Source organism: Prinia subflava, chromosome 2 (genome assembly GCF_021018805.1).
Source record: "Prinia subflava isolate CZ2003 ecotype Zambia chromosome 2, Cam_Psub_1.2, whole genome shotgun sequence".
NCBI lineage: Eukaryota > Metazoa > Chordata > Aves > Passeriformes > Cisticolidae > Prinia > Prinia subflava.
Genome location: NC_086248.1, coordinates 105875034 through 105889621, shown reverse-complemented (window position 1 = coordinate 105889621; position 14588 = coordinate 105875034). Strand labels below are relative to the sequence as shown.

Here is a 14588-nt window from a genome sequence, read left to right as displayed (position 1 = left end):
CTAATATTTTTAATTGCGGCAATCTGTTTAAGCATCCAGGGCATGTAACTTGAGGATATAGTACAGTGAATTTTCTTCTCTGTTACAGCCAGGCAACTTCCATTGTTAAACTGGCCATTGTTTAAAAGCCCAGCATTTCTCAGAACTAAAGCTAAATAAATACATACTTTAAGGCTCCAAGGCTTGTCTAACACTTGCCCCAAGAACACAAAACATTCCAAAGTCCTGCAGACTAAGCTATCGAAACTCCTGTAGAGATTACTCAGTTGCTCAAAAATGTAGAACCCATGCCTACCTTCATCCAGTGAAGTGGAACCCTGAAAGCCAGAGAAGCTGCAGAGCATTCATCTTGGCAAAACTGTATCCAAGAGGTTCCTCTTTTGAGGAGCATTTTTACTTACCTGGTTGAGAAATGTGCTTTAGGAACTATCTAAAAACTATTAAAGAGGCCTCTGAGTGTGTTTCTATTTTCTCTCTCTGTTACTCTGTTTCACATCTCACTGAACTAAGCTGTTCATGTGAGGATCTGAATAGCCTGCAGAAATGATTTTATATGCATGCTGCAAAATGCAAAGAGTGATGGTCAGAGGGCTAGAGCCCCTCTGCTCTGGAGACAGGCTCAGAGAGATGGGGATGTTCAGCCTGGAGAAGAGGAAGCTCTGGGGAGACCTTAGGGCCCCTGGAAGGGCTGGAGAGCTGGGGAGGCACTTTTGCCAAGGGCACATAAGACAAGGGGGAATGGCTTCCCACTGACAGGGCTGGATCGGATATTGGGAAGACATTCTTCCCTGTGAGGGCGGTAAGGCCTTGGCACAGGCTGTCCAGAGGGGCTGTGAAAGTCTCTGAGGAACCAGATCTGAAGCCAGCAGCTCTGCCTGCTGGAAGGAGCCGCGCACATCCAGCGAAGGGAATGAAATTTGAAACTACCCTGTAAAGCAAGGACAGAGTGAAGCTGGGAGAATTCATGAAACTACTGGACAAACCAAAAGTGGTTTCATATATCCAAAGAAAGACAAGGGACAGGTGTTGTCATATCATAATGGGATGCTGCAGAAATCACAGCATAAATTCATAAACATCACTAGAAACTGAGAACCCTGATTTTCAAGCCATATGCTCTGCTTTTCCCCAGCCCCTGTCAATGGGCTTCTCTGGAATCACTCCCTATTTGTGCAGTTTAAACTACAACTTTGCATTTTGCAAAAAGAAAAACATACAGCCTGCTTCCCAGTCCTCTGTTCTTCCCTCTACTCAGCACTTCTTCAACAGGCTGAGGCACCATCCAGTTTTCCTTCAGTAGAGAACTTACTCAGTTGTCACCTGCTTGACATAAGGCAAGGTTTTCCTCATGTTGTGAGATCCACTCAAGTCCAAACACTGGCCATATTGAAAGCCTGCCTAAGGTGCCATGGGAGAGCTAAATGCTCAGATTAGTGCCAGCACCTCTTCCAGAACAGTCTCCACTTAGGCTTTGCAGTGAGGATCCTGACCATGCCTGCAAGGAACCCTTCATTTGGCAATGGGCAATGCCAGACTCCTGTGGCTTGCTCCCTGGGAAGCACAGCCCGTGCTTGCCACTCTCGGAGCAGAGCTTGTCCAGGGTGCTGCATGGAGGCCCTGTAGCTGCCACTTGCCTACGTGACCTGAGCACAGGAATGCAGAGATGGGAAATCTGAGCATAGCTCTCATTTGCAGAGTGTGGTTCATTTCGTTGCTAAACAAGCACGTACACTTGCAGTTCAAGCTGTCTCTACTGGGATTTCAGAGAAATTAGCAAATATTTCCATTTTTTTCCTGCCCCTCCTTCAATCTTACCCCATGTGTCACTGCCTTTCGACTAAATCCTTCATTTCTGCTTTGCAAGGAGGAGTTCTGCCAGCTCATCCCGCCTGGCTGTAAGCCCTATCCTTTGCCATTTTAGGTTTAAGAGAGTGATCCCCTGCTGATGCCCTCTCTTTGTATTTCCTTAGGTCATTCAGCTGTCTCTTCTCATTGCCCCACTACTTTGCAAGGCTTTTTCCTATAGGAAAAGAATAGGTAGGAAAGGAAACTTTTTATCCAGCTGCTTTGAGTGCTGCATGTGACTGTAGCTCCTCTTCCCACAAGCAGAGAGGTTTCAGTGGGAAGGCTCGTTCCTGGAGAGGTTGGAGTGGGAAGGCATGGCCCAGGGCATTCCTGCACTTCCATAATTCCAGGCTGGGTATGGCAGGCAGCACGTGAGAGGAGGCCTGCCCCAGCCTGCTCTGCCTGACACCTGCAGCAGCCACAGCTTGGAGTCATCTTTTATCCCACACCATGTCACCGAGCACGTCCCAGCCAGGCTCCGGACAGTCCCTTCATGCACATGGGGTTCCACATCCTCCCTGATTTGTGCAATAACCTGATCACATTTGGCTCTCATGAGCTCCCCACACCTATTTGTACACAGGGTTAAAGAGCACAGGGGGCTGTAGAAACCATGTTATTAATTGCACAGTGCCAGATGTGGGAGAGGTTTCCCAGAATGAGTGAAAGCAGGACAGGGGCGTCTGCCCTGAAGTTTTGCAATACAGAGATTAAATCCTGGACAGGAATGTTATTGGATGAAAACAAACCTTTAGGAAACTTATACCTCAGCTCAGCTGCACCCCTATTCTGTACACGGTGCTTAATTAAACCCAAGGCAAGTCAGGGGTAAAGCACTGCCGATGTCAGATGGCTGCTGCTGCTTTTACATCAGGTTCCATAGGGGATTTCACCACTGCCTGCAGCCTTCGTTAGGAGACACACACCCCAAAGTTTTCTGAAACCTCAGGCTAAATAATCCTATTCTTCCATTCTCTCCGCTTTCTCTGTGGGAAAATGTCTTGCTTGTGCTTGCTCTGTGGACAGACCTGTGAAACAGTTCTTTTGTCGGCTTTAAAAGCCATTCTCCAGATTTTTTGCAGGATATTTTCATTCTTAACCATCTCTTGGATCACGGCCATTAAGAAACATTCACCTCTTAAACTTTACAGCCTGGTACCATCCTCACCTTCCCCTGCTCGCCTCAGCTCTGCTTATCTTTGTGTCACTAAGGAATGCAGGGCTCAGCCCGAGAATTCCTGCGGGCAGAGGGGCTTTGTGCAGCCCTGAATCGCCCCCGGGGAGGGGGCGTCTGCTTCAGCTCTCTGCATCGCCCGTGTGAAAAGGTTGACAGGAACGCCTGCCTTTGCTAACCTCTCCCTCAGGTTGTCACCGAAACGCTCAGAAAAGCGGAAAAAAGAACAAAAAGCGACATGAGAACAAGCCAAAGTGACTCACAAAGGGAAAATCCCTGCCTGCTGTTAGCAGATATTTCAAAGAAACTTGTCAACAAGAGCTACTGCCTGCCCTGGGAAACCTGCCAGTACCTGGGCAGCTACCTGAGATGTAGCACCATAGCAGAAATGTCTCAGATGATGAGAGTTTGCAGCTAAGGAAAGAGCTTAGAAGATGCAATATCTGCCACAAAAACTGGCCATCAAAAAAAGCAGAAACAAAGATGGAAAATAAAAATAACAAAAGCTCGTTTTCCAAGGGTGCTCTGCCTCTTGCAACAGGTTCTCTGTATCACTCAGAAATCAAGGGCCTCTGGGCAAACAAAACCTCCACCTCCCTTCTACCTTCACCAAAACGAGCAGCCACTTTCCCGGTCTGACAGTCTGCTCCACTCAATCTTCAAAATGAAGTCAGTAAGGATGAAGTCATTAAAATTAGGCAGTTTTGGGGTCATCGAGCTTCCTGGAGTATTTTTTAAGACATTAAAATTAGTAAGAGAACCAATAACCCTAAAATAAGCAATGAAAATTCACTGTCTAAATACTGAGCTAAGGGCAGCAAACACAAGTATTTGATAGCCCAGGGCAAAGCCAGGCCACCTCCCTGCTCCTCGGCTTCCCAAAGAGGTGCGCCGCAGCCAGCAGCTCTGCGAAGCCAGAGGGAAGGCAGGCTTTCCATCGGCCTGGCTGGAGCTGGACTTTCCTCCTCTCATACCAAATTCTTCAGATTTTTGCAACCTGCTCCCCTTTGCCCTTTGAACCCAGCGAGTGCAGCGCTCTGAGGGTACCTGCGGGTGCGCACGTGCCGGGCCCGGCTCCGCCCGCCCCCAGGGTCAGCAGTGGGATCAGCCCCTCCTTTAGGAAACCATTTGTCTTGCCCTAGAGCCGTTCCACAGGGGAACGACGTGTGCGCCTCGCCCGGCCTCCGAGGCAACCGCAAAGGCTCCAGAGAGTCCTACTGGAAGCCCCTATCTCTGCTCTGTGGATGTTCTGGTGTTTTTCAAGGCTCTCTCTCCACGCACATAATGACCCACGCGCTCAGTAGATAAGGTCTGCGTAATGTGTTCTTGCAGACTCAAGGTTTTTGGGCAAGCAAGACCTTTATCTGCACTTAAGCACTGAAGTTTACAGGTCGTTGCTGCATCCATGTCAGCGATCTGTTTTGATGCCCCGATAAAGGAAAAGCACTGAGTACTGTTCTTGGAAATTTTATCACTTAGTTGTCCTACAGTAGCAACAGAACAACCGCGCTTTTGCTTTTACTTTGGAACTTTCTCCATCAACTTATCCCTTTTGGGGATCGTTTCCCTGACTTAATTCTCTGCTCTCGACCGAATTATTGTTTGAATAGTGGGAATGCTGAAAAACCCAGCTCAGGGCAGGTCCCTCAGTGGGAGATGGTTTATGTTGTCAGTTTTACTTATCCAGCAAAGGGTGAGAGAAGTAGCAGGAAGGGAATTCTCCCATGTGGTACACAGATGCAGAACGGAGAACACAACCCACGCACAGCGGGAACAGGAGAGGCCTTCCAAGGCAGTCACACGGGGAGTGAGATGCCCCACGCCCTCTCCATCGGCAGAGCGAATTCCTCTCTGCGGGAGGAGCAGGTGAGAGTTTCCCTTTTGACATATCCTAAAGGCCTCCTTAGAAAAGTAATTTGTCCTGCGTGAACTTTTGCAGGATTTACTCCGCAAGAGCAAGAGTCTTAGAGAGAAATTTAAACACTTGAAGCCCCTCATTGGCGCCTACAGAGAGAGACCAAAGCTCATGTCAGCAGGCAGAGCCTCAGCTTTACATCATCCTGACCTGCCAACAAAGGAACACAATTCCTCTCCCTCCCCCCCTCTCCCCCCCTCAGTGGAAGACGTGAGAATTGGGACTATTGACACTGATCTTTTCCCTTTACCCCCCTCTGCTTAGACAAAGACAGACAGGAGCAGCCCTGCCTGAGCGTTGGGAAATAAGAGCCCTCCCACCCACCTCCTGCTAGGGCCAAGGGAGCGGGGAAAGCTGCCCGGAGCCGCCCCCTCTCAGAGCTGGATGCGGGGGAGCGAGCCTGGAACAAACCTTGCCTGAGCTTGTGGGCAGAGCCGGGAGCAGGGAAGGCTGGGAGCAGAAAAGAGGCATTTCACGCTGCCGGCTGAGTCACCCCAAGCGAATAAAATCAAGGCCAGGCAGTCGGAGCCGCTCCGAGCGGAGGCACGAGGCACCGGGACTTTTGGACAGGTACGTGCAAGCGGATGCGGTTTAGAGGCAAGGATTAAGATTAAATTTAAAGCTGGAATACAGCAGCCCAATTCCTCCCATCCTCTCGCTGCCAATGTGCTGCAGAGCAGGGATCCAGCGGCTCCGGTGACCGGGAAGCCCTGAGGCTGCTTGGCTCTTGCACGGCTCCATCTGACCGAAAGGACACAGGCAAACACAACACATTGTTTTGGTGGTCCCGTGTATAAAACTTTGCTGGTCCTTGCTTCAAACCTGGGATGGCAGCAAAGGATAGCGGTCTGAGCAAGACCTGGCATCATTCAGGGAACATCAAGGAGAAATTAAACTTTGGAATAAGTCTGAGATATTGCATAATACGTGGGGCTTCGGTTACCACCCTACACTGTAATACATTTCTGGACGAGGAATTATCATTTCGATGCCGGGAAGCACAAAAGACAGCCTAATAAGAAAAGCACGAGTTTGGGGCTGGGGTCAATTCCTTCCTCCGGCACAGATTACCTGTGGGGACCTCGCACAAGTCATTAAGGACTATTTTTTTTTTTTTTTACAAAGAACTAAGCAAGGGTGGGGGGAGGAGAGAGCACAGAGGGAGCTGTAACACTAAATAACATGTTTCTTGGCGCTCAGGCCTTTGGGGCCCTGATCCAGGAGCATACTCAGTTTCTGACCACTTCCACTGAAATGTGGTTCGGGAGCTATATTTCCAGTGCATCCTTTCCCAGCAGCTGGGCTGTGCAGCCTGTCCGTGGCCCTCATCTAGTGCAGGTCCCAGCCCTGCTGCTGCCTGGCTGCTCAGTATCCCCAAACCCTCTGTGGCTGTCCTCAGAATGGGGCAGAACTGCCCTGGCAGAGCCCACACAAGTCCCTGGTTTCGCTGTTCCAGCTTCTACTAAAGAAAGGAAAGTCCTTCCTGACGCAGGAAAGGCAGTTTTACAGTGTGTGCCCACTCCAACACAGCTCAGCCCAATTTGGGGTCCTGTGCTTTAAGGCTTGGCAACTCTTCTCTGTCCTCGGATCCATTTATTTGCTTTGCACAATCTCACAGAAAACAGTCCCTTGCCACAGGCACACTTGACCCTGTTGTTGGGGCATCACCCCACTGGAAAACTCTTCCCACTGTGCTGGCCGAACTGGACACCATGCAGGACAACCTGCTGACACTGAGGGTCCTGGTGTGGGATACAACTTGGTTCATGCTTCCTGCATGAACAACTGTAGGCACACTAAGACTTCATGATATTTCTGTTCCCAAGAATGCATGTTTACCTAGGCTTAATTACAGAAGAGCTATTAATTATCACTTATCACTGTCTGGATGTAACAGGAAAGGGCCTATAAACTGTTTTTCTTTTAAATAGTTTGTAGATGCCGGGGGGATTTTAATTTAGCTCTATATGTTAATGTTTTGTTTTCCTCTCCCTGAAACAAAAACGAAACAGACCTTGCAAACTGCAGGCAACTCGGAGAAGGATGTTTTCACCCTTGCTCATCCTCCCTCTGCTGCTGAAGACCACAGCATATGGCCTGGTGAGCAGAGCAGCATCCAGGGATGTCACCACCTTTTTCCAGCTGGCTCAGGAAGACACTTGGGAGAATGTTAATCTCACCAGCATGTCCTGTGAGGATCGCAAGAACAGGATGTGGATCACCCTGCAGCTGACCAACAACAGCCTGACAGCTTTCCCCGTCTGCCTTCCAGAGGCCCTGGAGACCTTGGATCTCAGCAACAACCTCTTGGAAGAGGTGAATGGCACAGAGATAGCAAACCTCCCACTGCTGCGTGTCCTCTCGCTGAGCCACAACCACCTGTGGTCAGTGAGGTGGGGATCTGAAGCCCTCAGCAGTCTTGTCAAGCTGGACTTGAGTTTCAATAAGCTGTCATCTGTGCCAACCTGCCATGGCTCTGCCCTGCCTAACCTGAAGTGGTTGTCCTTGGCTGGAAATCCACTGATGGAAATCCAGCCACTGGCGTTTTCCTGCTACCCTCAGCTGCAGGTCTTGAACCTCTCTTTAACGCTGCTCGGGAAGGATAACAGCAGAGGAATTAGAGACTCTGCTTTTGCCGTCAGCACAGATCCCAATGAGGTCAGGAACAGGTCTGGAAACTCCATCAATGTGCTGGATCTGAGTGGGACCTTATTCGAGAAAAGTAAGTTTCTGGGTTTCCCACTGTAAACACGGGGTTTGGTCACATCAAGGGAGCAGAAGCCTTGCTGGGACAACGGCTCCCACCCTGGCTGAGCCTGGAGTGCAGGGGGAACACCTCACGCTGAAAGCTGCAAACAGCTGGTGCAAGCGTGCAAGGCACTCTCGTGCAAGCCAGCCTCCCAAAGGAAGGGCAGAGACCACGAGACAGGACGATTTGTCCCAGTGTAGTCACCCATCTCCATCCTAATCCCACTGTCTGCTATGACAGTCATTCCCCTGTCAGCCCCGGATTAGTTTTGGGAAGCACCGGAGGAAATTAGTTTCTCTTTCCAGACAGGCTGTTGAAATCTTTCTTTGTCCCCACAGCTCCACTCAGCTTTTAGCGCTGCACTGAAGTAGCACAGAGAGGCTTTTTGTGCTATCACAGCCGGCCGAATACTTCAGCTGAGCGGGGAGAGAATTCCTGCCCCAAGCAATGCACAGGAGGCTTTTCCCCTTCTGCCCCCTCGGATGCCAGCCTCAGTTTGTACCTGAGGTGCTGAGACACACAGATGTGAGATGCCTTGCCCAGCTGCTCAGCCTGGGGCACGGCCAGGGCCTTAGGGGCTCCTCAAGCTAGAGGCTTCACTTCAACTCCCATTAAACAGCTGCACCACGAAATTTCCTCCATGAATTAGCCTAATTCCCCATGTGGTAGTGAGTTACTCTACTGAGTCATGGGATGGAAAGGCCCTTTGTACAAGACCTATTCTTTCTGTTTCATGCCTCTTTTCTCTTTTTCCTGTGCTAGGAGAAATAAGTGATTTGCCTTTCTTGCACCAGTCCCTTGTAGACCACTTTTCTGAGCAGAGAAATCCTTGTTCATTTAATCTCACCCAACAAGAAATTTATTCCATATCTCTTATCAGCTTTGTTGTCCTTTTCTCCCCTCTTTTCCTCTGCCCTATGACAGCCTGACCTGCAGGGACTACTGCATGCGTGTTTATGCACTGGTGTATTGACTTTTGTTCCATTCCTTTCCCAAAAACAGCTGCAGGAGGTGACAAATACTTAATATCTATGAATTCAAACCGTTTTTCTAGGCAGAAATCCACATAAATGCTCTGTTCAGGCAATAGGTGTAAATATTTTTCTGTTTCAGTTCAACCAGAGTGGGCCAGAGACTTGGCCAACCTCAGATCACTTCACCTGACAAACATGCCGCGGTTACGAAGCCTCGACAGCGACTTCCTCAAGTCTCTGCCTGGTCTCCGAGAGCTGCACTGTCAGGATTCTCCTTCCCTGGGTTTCGTGCAGACAGAGATGTTTGACAGTGCTCCTCACCTGAGCCATCTCTCATTTGAGAAGTGAGTTGGGTTTTTTGTCCTTCCTCACATAAAGCATTCACATAAAGTTGCTTTTGCCCCACAGCGCTTCAGTGCCTGGGAGCTGACTTGAGCAGTTTGTTATCAGATTTAGGAAGGAGGTGTGGACTTGCTATGTTTGCCATGTAAAACCTGTGATCTGGCCTGATAGAGCTGATACAACCCGAAGAGGCAGGATGGGACTCACAGCACAATTAATTGTTTGAGGTTGTATCCATTGTGTTCCCATCCTCTGCCTTATCTCCCTGTCCAATGGGTGAATTCAGCCAGCTTGGATCAGCACAGATCCACTGAATCCCACTTGTGGTACAGACCAGGATTCCAACACCTGCAATGGCAATATCCCATCGGGGAGAAGCAGGTCACTGAGGGTTCCCTGCTCTGCAAGGGTGAATGCTGGCAGTTCCCTAAAACCTGCATCTCAGAAGCAGACAAAAATCCTGTCCCTCTCACTTTTAGTGTGAGAGTTTAACATAGTTCCCTGTTCAGCATTAGTAAAAGCAATGTTTTAGTCCTCATTCTAGGGGCAGCACCTCTTGGTATGTCACATACCTGAAATACTAAGAGGGACAAAAGTCCAAAAGTGATTTTTAAGAGCAGGTGAAGTGCACACAGAGCAGTCAGCATAAAGGAAAAAATCCGGAGAGCACTTTAAAACATTTTTATAATAGCGACCCAGATATAAGCATATCAGAAAACAAGCACTAGTGCACTGGCTGTGCCTAGAAACCAGTTTCTAGGAATATAAACCCATACAAAACAAAAACCCTATGGATTCCATCCCCTTTGATTGCCCTACTGAATTTACACAGCACTTTGCAACACTTGCAGGAATACCAGTTCAAAGTGCTAAAAATCATGCCCAGACTTAAAGGAATTGCAGTTAAAGTCCTAGAAAAAAAGAGAGCATGCCTAGTGCAGGATGATGGTGGGTCTAATACCGGGTTACTGCCAAGGGAACTGGGAATATTGCTTTGTGCCTTACACACACTAAGGAAAAGGGATACTAAGCACACTCCAGTTGTTGGAAGGTAGCTCAGAGGTTTTTAATTATTGCATTTGTCTTCTTGTAGCTGTAACCTGAGTTCTTTTAATCCTTGGAACACCAATTCATCGGGTGGCATCACCATCAACTTGTACGGGAATCCTCTGCTGTGCAACTGCCAGCTCTCCTGGCTGCTGTCCAAGCCCAACAAAGTCGTTCTGCAAAAGTAAGTGAGCTCAAGGAGCTCAAGTAATGCTCTTCAGACACAACGTCAATGTGCAAGTTGTTTGGGGACCAGGCATTCACCACCATTCACTAAGTTATTCAAATTCTTTGTGTGCTCTTCCCTTCCGTGAGAGGTAGGAGTGCAAAATAATGCCTCTTTCAGGGACAAAGCACAAAGTGTTATTAGCTGTGGATTCTACTTTAAGGTGAGAATGTTTTCTTTCTTTTTGGCCCATTTTTCACTATTAGCTGGAGATGGAAAATGAGCTGTCTTGATGTGCCAGTGCTATGCAGAAACTGGAAAACTTTACATGCTCTTTAACAAACCATTTTCTCCTAACCCTGCTATTGGCAAAGCTTACATCACCACCAGCATTCAACAAAACCCCTTGCAAATAGCACCGTTTCTCACTTTTTGTTTTCGTGCTCCCCTACAGTTTTACAGACTAATTACAATAAGCTGCAGTTAAAAGAAATATTTGCATATAAATGGTCTCTCTTCCTTTGGAAAGGCCACCAAGAAGATTTGTCATCAAATCTCTGAGAGAGCAGGGAAGCAGATTGTTGAAACTAGATAGTTTTTCATCGGGATGGGTTTAGCAGTTGCATTCTTTACCAAAACTTCAGTGTCTGAGTAAATAAAGAATTCGATCTTAGTCATTTAAAAGTCCCGCTCAGCCCACCTCCAGCTGCCTAAACCAGATGGATTAAGAATCCTGGGAATCCTGTTACATCTCTCTGCATGTGTTCCCTTTATAGCGACATTAAAAGCTGACCCTTTAAGTCAAGTTGCCTTGAATTCCAATGCCCTTTGCTTAAGTTCACAGCCATTGTTGCACCAAAGGACACTTCCCCTCGTGCAAAAGATATCCCTGCACCTTACAAAACCAAAGAGGCAGTTCTAGCTAAATTCCACAGTCAGTGCTATGGAAAGCTGCCTGGACAATAGTTAAGAAATCTAGCTTCGGTCTAGGCTTCACACTCTCAGTAACATAAAGACTGTTTTGACAGCAGGTCACCAATTCCATTCCAAGCAGCCTACAGAAACTTGTGATGTTCTTCTGCATCTTGATTATTCTGGTTTCCCTCTGCAGGGCTCGGGAGACTTTTTGCACATCCCAGGAAGATTTGGGCAGACCTCCAACATCTTTTTCTCTGCTGGAGCTCTACAATAGATGCCAGTCAGAGAGCAATGTCACACTGCCCGATTCAAACACAGCCCTTCCTGATCATGATGCTTTCAACTTCACCAGTGACGATGCCTCTTCTGTAGTAACAACAGACTCCGCTCTGCTGACCGAAGATTTGACTCACACCAGCTCCCTAATCCAGAGGGATGCAAGGAGCACAGCAGCATCCAGCCCAACACTGACCAAAGACACCTACACCAGCTCCCTAATCCAGAGGGATGCAAGGAGCACAGCAGCATCCAGCCCAACACTGACCAAAGACACCTACACCAGCTCCCTAATCCAGAGGGATGCAAGGAGCACAGCAGCATCCAGCCCAACACTGACCAAAGACACCTACACCAGCTCCCCAGTCCAGAGGGATGTGATGAGCACTGCAGCATCCAGCCCCGCACTAACCAAAGACACCTATACCAGCTCCCCAATCCAGAGGGATGTGATGAGCACTGCTGCATCCAACCCAACCGAGCCGATCCTAACAAAGGCAAACAGTTCTTCCCACGAGGAGGAGGCAGTTTCTGAAGCCACAAGCCATCCCCCTTCCTTGGCATCTGTAACCTCGTTCCCAGTTTTTCTCCAAGAGCTCTTTGCTCAGTCCTCAGATCACGGCTCCACAAGTCGAGCTGGAACAGAACAGCTACAGAGAGGGCTCAGAACAACCGAGACAACATTCCCCCGGGAAGGGCCATTCAACCGGACCACCAGCGATTATTCCACCGGAGGAACAGGAGTCCCCCACACCACCAACCATCACATTCACTCCTTTGCCACCCATGCCAAGGAAGGAGCCCCCCAAACGAGCCCCCCACAGCTGAACCCCACAAGGAGCAGTGCCCGCTCAGAGCCTGCGCCCTCCACAGCGTCACCGCATTACACCGATGACTACCAGGACTACGAGGATCCACCAAAGGAAACCCCGGCGCAGATGGCCCACACTGCCTGTGACTACAACCCTTGCAGGCACCTGCAGAAGCCGTGCAGGGAACTCCAGAACATATCCCGGTGTTCATGTCCTGGCACGTCGAGGGAAGATGAGATTCCAGACCCACCCAGGCTCAGAGAGGTGATGGAAATCACTGACAGCTCTGCACAGATACGTTGGTGTGCCCCATATTCAGTGGTTCACAGCTATGAGCTGATGCTTCGTGCCCAAGACACCGAGGACAGGCAGATTGTCATGAACAACATCTACCCCACGGCCAGGCAGTACACTCTGTATAACCTGCTACCATTCACCACTTACCACATCTGTGTGACTGCCTCCAACAAAGCAGGGTCAAGCCAGACAGCAAACCAGGAAATTCCAGGTAATTCGTGCACCAGCTTTAAAACAAAACCCAGTTACAAGTATGTTTTTGCTGGTCTGTCTGCAGCAAGTGGGCTCTTTCTCATTACCACAATTATTTTGTCTGTATGCCTGTGTAAGGCATGTAAAAAGCCTCAGAGTGAGCAGTATGGTACACACTTAGTCTCCTACAAGAACCCAGCATTTGACTATCCCTTAAAACTACAAGCCACTAATTAGCTATGGGTGATTGTTGCACACATTCAAAGATCACTATCTCTATCACCTTGGTGTGTTTTTGTGACACTCTGAGAAACATCCTTCAGCAAAACTATGAACCATCAGATTCCACAGCCCTGACATTTCTAAAGGAGAGAAAACCAGCAAAAAAAGAGAAAAACTAATAATGAAGGTAGTCAACCAGAAAAAAGGTCTTTGGACTCCTGTGCTAAGCAGCAGCAAGCCTGGACACTAACTTTGAAAAATTGTTTTTGTAATCACCTACAAATAGAAAGTAGCATAAATTTCACAGAGTGAGAGGCTGCCTGGCCAGCTGTCTGCCTCCAGTATTTCTTATGAGCACAGTCAAATGAGAGCTGTAATTCAAGGTGCATTAAGCTGAGCAAGACACTCTGCTTTCATTCACAGAGCAAAGCTGGGGGTTCCATTTCTTAAAGGTATTATCCATAAAGAGAGTATAGCTGAAAGGAGTGAGTGGGCTCAGTGACAAGGTGCTGCGCAGATCTAACTCCTCTAAGTAAATGCAGTGGATGCACATGATCAACCTTACTTCAGCTGAGGAAAAAGAAACCTGAAATTTAATTGTAGTCACAGATTGTGTGGGATCCTTAATGCAGGGGTAATCGTGTTGTTCTGACTTTTTATGAGGTTATCAACAATTGAGCCTCCCAAGTGCTTCCCCAAAACAAGCTCACATGCAGTGGGGGGTTGGCAGCACAGCAGTGACCCACAGAAGGGGGAGGGGAGCATGTTAACATTTGCTTCCCAGTGGATTCTGAGTAGAGAGGATGTTCTGCCCCAATCATCCGTCCCATCTACAGATTTAGCAGCTGATGATTTACCTCATACAGAGGCAAACAGCCAAGTAATGAGGCAATTTAATGCATGTGCTGCTAAGAGTTGGAAAACCCAAATCCCCTGCACTAGCAGTGGACAGTTCTGCAGACACCTTCCAAATGAACTCTTGGGTGCCAATTTCTGTACAATAATAGTAAGAGATGCTGACAATCCCAACTTTGAGCTTGCTGTTAGAAACCAAAAAGGTGTCCCAATCTCCTATTTCCCCATAGGTTTCAGTTCCAGGAGCTGCCTGTTCCTGCTGCTCCACAGTGCTGTACTGCGTAAGAGTCTCTGTTCTGTTCTTTTGGGGTTTTTAATGCTTTCATTATTACAGGAATAAAAGCCACAGAGCTATGTTCTGGTTTTTTGTTCAAGACATGGATTTGTTGTTTTTACCATGTACAATGTTAAACCTGAGGAATTAACTCCTGTTGTTGTTTTGTGATGAAGGTTCAACATGTAGTAAAGAAATATTTTTATTATGGAAGATTTGCGTTCTCTGATGTCCCAAGAGCTTTCATTTTGCATGTGGCAGAAGGAGGCTTGTGCCTTCTCACCACTATGGGCTTGCAGTCCTTTCCTGGAAATCTGTCCTCTCCCCAGCACTGCACTGGCAATGACACCATCACTGGACAGACACAGACTCCTGCCACGTCTGTCCCATGCTTGGCTGAGCCCCATGACTCAGTCTCATAACAGAAGTGAAATGCAAATGAAGACAGGATAGTGTCACCTTTCACTTTGAAAATCTCTTATTTTCACAATCTGGTAGTTCAAATTTTTGCTGTTTGGACCTAGGTTTCC

At 48.2% G+C, this 14588-nt stretch overlaps 1 protein-coding gene across 1 annotated transcript; it reads left to right on the top strand.

The window, feature by feature from the left end:
* Window positions 1-5250: 5250 nt before the first annotated feature.
* On the top strand, window positions 5251-14271 carry LRRN4 (leucine rich repeat neuronal 4). The gene is made up of 5 exons (XM_063391465.1): window positions 5251-5504; window positions 6947-7656; window positions 8797-9001; window positions 10093-10230; window positions 11324-14271. Exons 2-5 carry the CDS (start codon window positions 6978-6980, stop codon window positions 12942-12944), a joined length of 2643 nt encoding a protein of 880 aa, XP_063247535.1. The 5' UTR covers window positions 5251-5504; window positions 6947-6977; the 3' UTR covers window positions 12945-14271.
* Window positions 14272-14588: the final 317 nt, after the last annotated feature.

Bases quoted from the DNA above. Each gene is read 5' to 3' on its own strand.
- LRRN4 (XM_063391465.1), top strand. From the start codon at position 6,978: ATGTTTTCACCCTTGCTCATCCTCCCTCTGCTGCTGAAGACCACAGCA. The intron at 7,657-8,796 runs GTAAGTTTCTGG...TTTCTGTTTCAG, and splicing joins TGGGACCTTATTCGAGAAAA to TTCAACCAGAGTGGGCCAGA. The intron at 10,231-11,323 runs GTAAGTGAGCTC...TTCCCTCTGCAG, and splicing joins AACAAAGTCGTTCTGCAAAA to GGCTCGGGAGACTTTTTGCA.